At 47.3% G+C, this 6,000-nt stretch overlaps 1 protein-coding gene across 1 annotated transcript in view; it reads right to left on the bottom strand.

Moving 5' to 3' along the window:
* Positions 1–4,566: 4,566 nt before the first annotated feature.
* PPME1 (protein phosphatase methylesterase 1) overlaps positions 4,567–6,000 on the bottom strand; it is an 88,584-nt gene continuing 87,150 nt past the window's right edge. Inside the window, exon 14 of the mRNA XM_041730438.1 lies at positions 4,567–5,786. Within this exon, the coding sequence (XP_041586372.1) occupies positions 5,768–5,786 (19 nt within the window). The 3' untranslated portion in view covers positions 4,567–5,767. The remainder of the gene's footprint in view (positions 5,787–6,000) is intronic.

The following is a 6,000-nucleotide window of genomic DNA, read 5'->3' as shown; positions in this document are numbered from 1 at the left end:
TGTGAACAGCTCTGTGCTACATGTTCCATGAGAATCCAAGAAAATGAGAAGGCCTGCTCACTGCCCTTGAGGCTAAGTTAGCACACTCCCAAATATAAGACTAGCTAATTGGATATAATCAAGTGGAAAGCTGTGTGGTGTTACCTTAAGAATCATGGGAGCTGAGAGAAAAGGCAGAGCCCTATGGCTAGAGTGGGAGGAGAGGGCTTCCACAATGGAGCCCCAGGAACACAATGGAAAGAGAATGAGTGCCTATGGATTGGGCGGGGGTGGGGGGGGTGGGGACACCAGCTACCACCTCACTTTTGCACCCAAGGGAGCAGGGAGAGCTGTCTGGGAGAAGGAAGTGAGAGGGTATTAATCCCAGGAGGCCCTTGTCCAACAGTGCCAAGGGCAGCCAGCACAAGCTGCCTTTTCATGGAACCATTCATTCAAAGAGTCTCCAGTCTTAGGGACTTGGCTGTTCAAGCTGGGAGAAGGCAAAGGAGAGGGGGTAAGGTGGGAGAAGGGACATTTGTAGGCAGACTGCTGTACACTTAGCAAAACTATGAAATCAGTTCAAAGCTAGGAGGAAGAGACAAACATCTGTGGCTACTCTGTGCCAGCTATTTTATTTCCCTTGTCTTAGAGCAATTATTCCTTTTGATAAAGGAGGCAAAGGAGGCTCAAAAAACAACAACAACAAAAAATTCAGAGAGCTAAATTCGCAGAGCTAGAAGAGCTGGGATCTGGACTGTAGAGTTTCTCCCCACCAGCTGCTTCTAACTAACCTGTCTCTAGACTTTTTTTTTCCTCACCTTGAGATTCCCACAATTTTCTTCCCTTCTAGGAGGACAGTCTGCCCCACTCCTCTTTTATTCCTTTCCTTGGTCCCTGCCAGGGACATATTTGCATATGAAGCAGGTTGCCCTTGGTGAAATCAAAGATTATTTCAAAGGAATGAAGTGCTAAGGGGACAGTCTTTTTTAGCTAAGGGGTTGAGGGCCTGGCTCAGATGGATCCCCATGGATAACAACTGTCTCCATGCTCTTTGAAGTTTGCCACACTTTCAGATGGAGCATAACTAATGACCATTATACCTCCTGTTCATGTGCTTATCACCTTATGGGGCAGGAAGGCAGCAGTTATTTCCTCCATGTGTAAGAGATCAGGCACTTGGCTAGTCTATTTCCAAGGTTTTGGCTGGCCACAGGCTGGGGTTTTCTAGCAAACTACTGGGAGAGGAAACCAGCTCTAGGAAAAAGGGAGCCTCTTGAGTTTATATAACTTTCTGAGCCCTGGAGCCAGACTGAGGATGTGTTGATTCTGGCCATTCTTCTGGGGCAGAAGAGTTGAGTCAAAAACTCTTCTTGCAGGGGAGAGTGTGACTGTCTTTCACGTTCTCTACTCCTGTTGTAGGGTCTCTTCCTGCGCTTCCCTTGTTAAAGTCCTGACCTTTTAACTCCCTACCCCTCGTTCTGATGACAGACCTCTGAATCCAACTGAGGGGTCCTTGGCATCTCATTGTCCAAATGAATTTCCGCATTGTTCATTCCACCTGCAAGATAATAAGCCTTTCCTCTTCTCATCCCTGTGGCGGCAACTGTGATAGGTAAGTATACCTTTGCCTTTTACCTCACTGTTACACTGCTCTTTACTATCTCCCTGCCTGGAGTCTGGTGCCGACCAGTCCATCTCCACAGGATAATGAAGTTCTTTTGACAACTCTCCAGTCCTGCCACTCAGGACCTTTATGTCCTGCCTCCTGCTGACTCTCCTGTCAGCCTCTACTCCAACCACTCTACTCATACTAATCTACTAGTTCTCAGACTGACTTTCAAGTGTGCTGGATTTTTGTATGCTGTCCCCTCTTCCTGCAATGTATTTTATTTCCTTTCCTTCTCCACCTCTACCTTGTGATGATGCTTCAAAGCTCAATTCAAATGATACCTATTTTATACAGCCTTCTCCACCCAACCTGTTTTCAAAGAGGTTCAGTTGTCTCCTTCCTCTTTACACAATGTGGTCACTGTTCCTATAATAATCTGTCTAGATTATGAGCCCATTTGCAGGGCTTCATTATTTATCTGTCTCCAAAGTCCATCGGAAGACTGGTATAGAATAGGTGCTCAGGTTTTCTTAACCAGCAAATACGTGCTTCTAACAGCAGATTTAGAAGAGGATAAGACCAAGAAGTCATTCACACCCAGCTCCCTTCATGCCTTTGAGTACTCTCAACCTCAAGATTCTCCTCCCCACCAATAGGTCTGTGGCTACCCCAAAATTTGCCTACCTTGTTTTTCCAGGAAGCTCTCTTTTGACATTCTTTAGTGCGCATGTGTGACAGAATGGCCTTTGGTTTGACCAAACATGCTCCTTCTGGCTCTATAGCAAATCCTTCATTCAAAGGGTTGGAGTCTCTTCTGTTTCCTTCTTGAGTTCATACTGCTGATATGTAGGCTTCACAAAGATGTTATGGGCAGCACATAGTAGGTGTTCATTAAAGATATGCTCTGTGAACATATGAATGGTTCCTTCCCTGTTGTGGTACAATGGAACACTCAGAGGGCAAAGATGCTGCCATCTCCTAGCCATGGCTGTGGGTTAGTCATTTCACATCTCTGAGCTTCAGTCCCCTTACCTTTATTTTTTTTTAAAGATTTTATTTATTTATTCATGAGAGACAGAGAGAGAGAGAGAGAGAGGCAGAGACACAGGCAGAGGGAGAAGCAGGCTCCATGCAGGGAGCCTGATATGGGACTTGATCCTGGGTCTGCAGGATCACGCCCTGGATTGAAGGTGGCGCTAAACCGCTGAGCCACTAGGGCTGCCCCTCTCCTTATCTTTAAAGTGGGGGTAATGTCTATACTTCACAATGATACAAAGATGAAAAAGATGTAAGTGACTAGCATAGAACCTAACCCAAAGCTTAACATATCATTCATTCTCAGTCTCTGTCCATCAAGTCTGAAAAAGCCTCAAGTCCCTAGTCATCATCTTCTTGCTATTTAGTCTGGTATCTCGACCAAAATGGTCTCTGCCTAGGGTCCCCTGTATTGTCCAGGAGGTAGCATGGAGAGGAAACAACCTAGGTTTTTAATTCTGATACCACCACTTCTGAGCCGTGTGAATTTGGACCGGTCTACCTACTTGTAAAAGGAACATAACAGCACTTACCTCATAGAGATGCTGTGAGAAATAAATGAGATGTGTGCAAAGTGAATTAGATGGCATTCAAAATTTGATGACTATTATAACTTGCCTGGTGAACAGAAATGCTGATGTGTTCCTGAAAACCATGCGTGTGATTATGCTGCCCTCCAGTGGAGAGAGGACACAGCCCAGCAAGGGACCATCTCCCCTCCACACAGACCCCCTACCCCAAGAGCTTGGCGGGAGAAATCAGATCACACACAAGGTGCTTTTCTTCTCTGCTAGGGAGCTCATGCTTTACCCTGATATACTAAGGGAACATCTAAACCAGAACTTCTCAGAATTAATGTGTTTGTTAGAACACAAATCAGTTCTGACTCAAAAGGTCTGGGGTGCAGATAAAACCTTTAACAAGCTTCCACATGATATTGATGCTACTGGTCCACAGACTACTCTCCTGAAGTACAATACAGCAGTAACATGACATGAACTATTTATTAAGTGCTTACCCTGTGCTAGTTACTGAGAGATCCAGTTAACCTATTTTAACTTATATAGTCTTTAAGACTGTGTGAGGGAGGTACTGTTGATCATTTTTCAGAGGAGGAAACTCCAGCACAAGGAGAAAGTACAGGGCTATCTCATAGAGCCTGTAAGGAGTGGGTCTTGGGTTCCAATATAGGCAGCCTGGCTCCAAAGCCTAAGAGGAAGAAGACTCCAGCAGTATATAGGGGATGACCAAGGGAGGGGCTAGGGCAGGAAACCAGCAGGAATACTGAGTAATCTAGCTAAGAGGTGAGGCCTAAGCTATGGCAGGGGCCGTGGGATGGGAAACAGTTAAAAAAGAACATGGGTAGGGATTTGGTGGTAAGCTGGAATACAGGTGTAAGAGCCATCTAGAAGCTCAGGCCTCTGACTTGAACAATAGAGAGATGGTGGTATCTACCACTTACTGAGCAAGGAAACATGGGAGGAAGAACAAGTTTTAGGGGGAAGGTTAGTTCAGTTTTAGAAATGTTCAGTATGAGTGGCTTTTGGTCATCTAGGAGAGAGAGGAGGCAGACGGACCTAAAGCATCTAGAGCTCAGGAGATGATCTGGGTTGGGGGTAAAATTCTGGTGTTGGCAGATGTGAAGCCATGAGTGTCGGAACTCACGTAAAAAGTGCATAGACTGTCCTGTTCTGGGCCAAAGTCAAAAGAGAACATAACTGGAAGAATGGAACTGGAATCCAGGTCTCCTTGGCTGCAGTGGAGGCTGGCTCTGCCCATTCTACTGGGAATTCTGGATGTGAGGAGCAGGGCAGAGCAGAAAATGCCAGTGGGCTCAGGAAAGGGGTTTCTGGAGACATATAGTGACTAAATCCAACAAACTGTCCCCTGCTCCCAGATCAGCAGAAATAAAGACAATTCCATGGAAAAAAACAAGATCGATAAAGGTTGGGAGATATTTATTTTCTTTAAACAAGGTCATAAATAACAAAGAAACAAAGTAGGTCCCAGACTCTGGACCGTGCAGCAGGACAGGGATAGGAAGTTGTTGGGTGGAAAGGTGGAGGGGGCCACGCATCACCTAAGACAGTCACAGAAAAGATGGGCTGCAGGACACTGCCCCTTCCTGCCCTTGGAAATGGCGTGCCTGGGCAGCAGGGGGAGGCCGCAGTGCTGTGAGGAGGCAGCTGGAAGAGGGCAAAGATTGAGGATACTGGGCTGTCCTGTTTCTACGAAGAGTGACATGGAAACCACAAATGGCGAAGATAAGCTGTGAGTCTAGAAGAGGCAAGTGGGCACTCTGCACACCTCAGGGACCAAGTATGAAATGGTTAAATTTGATTCGTAAAAACAACTCCACAGGCTTTAGCCTATGGCTTTGTGCACGGGCTGTATTTAACCTGGGTTGCTCTGTGGCAGGTGAGGGCTCAAGAGGCCCCTGGAGCAGCCTGGCCTCAGCCCAGGGCAGGTGCCCAGACATGTGGGAGAGGGACAGTGGGCTCTTCCCAGATGGGAGGCCATGTGCTTGGACTGACTGGACCTGATTTTCAGGCTGGTTTCTTGTGATGCTATCCACCACCCCTCCCTATTCCTAAGGATGGGATCCTGGCCTCTCTGAGTCTTCCAACCCTGGAAGAGTAAGATTGGGATTAAAAAGGTACCTGACTAGTATTTTATTTGAAAGGGGAAAATAAGGACCACCCTGTGCATGATCCATCCCATGAGGTAGGGCAGGACCATGCCAAGAACAATCTCAAGGAATGGAGGTCCCTGAGCCTGGAGAGACATTTGGACCCAGGTGCATTGCCAAATACCAGAAATAGGGGCCCAGGGTTACAGTTCTGATGGAGGCTTCACCCTAGGCAACGCAGGGAGAACAGGCAGGGGCTACCCCTGAACAGCGAAGGGGTAGGAGCTGGGGAGCCTTGGACTAAGGAAGCCGAGGTTGGTCGAAGGCCCTGGAAAACAATGCTTTTAGCAGGAATACACAAAAGGGTTTGTACATCTGGGGAAGCCCGTCTATAGGGAGCCGGTGTCACATGGTCGGGCGGGATGGTGAGGAGGAGACAGCGGCATCACAGTGGCCTCTGGTGCGATGTATTTACAACAGAGCTCAATGTTGGGGGAGGGACGGATAGCAGGTTACTAACAGCCAGGAAACACACTGCAAAGAGTGGAAAGAGAAGGGAAAACAAATGAGACCATTACTAGTTTTCCCCTGCTCACCTCTTCTCCTCCTGGAAGCCTGGGGCCCTCATGACCACCAAGGCCCTTGAGGATCTGTCCCACCTCCCCACAGCCCCATCTAGATCTAGACATAGGCTCTGCTCTTTGTGAACTGGTAATGTGACCAAATGGTCCAGGGGTCCAAACACTAT

This window comes from Vulpes lagopus, chromosome 15, assembly GCF_018345385.1.
Source record: "Vulpes lagopus strain Blue_001 chromosome 15, ASM1834538v1, whole genome shotgun sequence".
Lineage (NCBI taxonomy): Eukaryota > Metazoa > Chordata > Mammalia > Carnivora > Canidae > Vulpes > Vulpes lagopus.
This window is presented reverse-complemented; position numbering and strand designations above follow the sequence as displayed.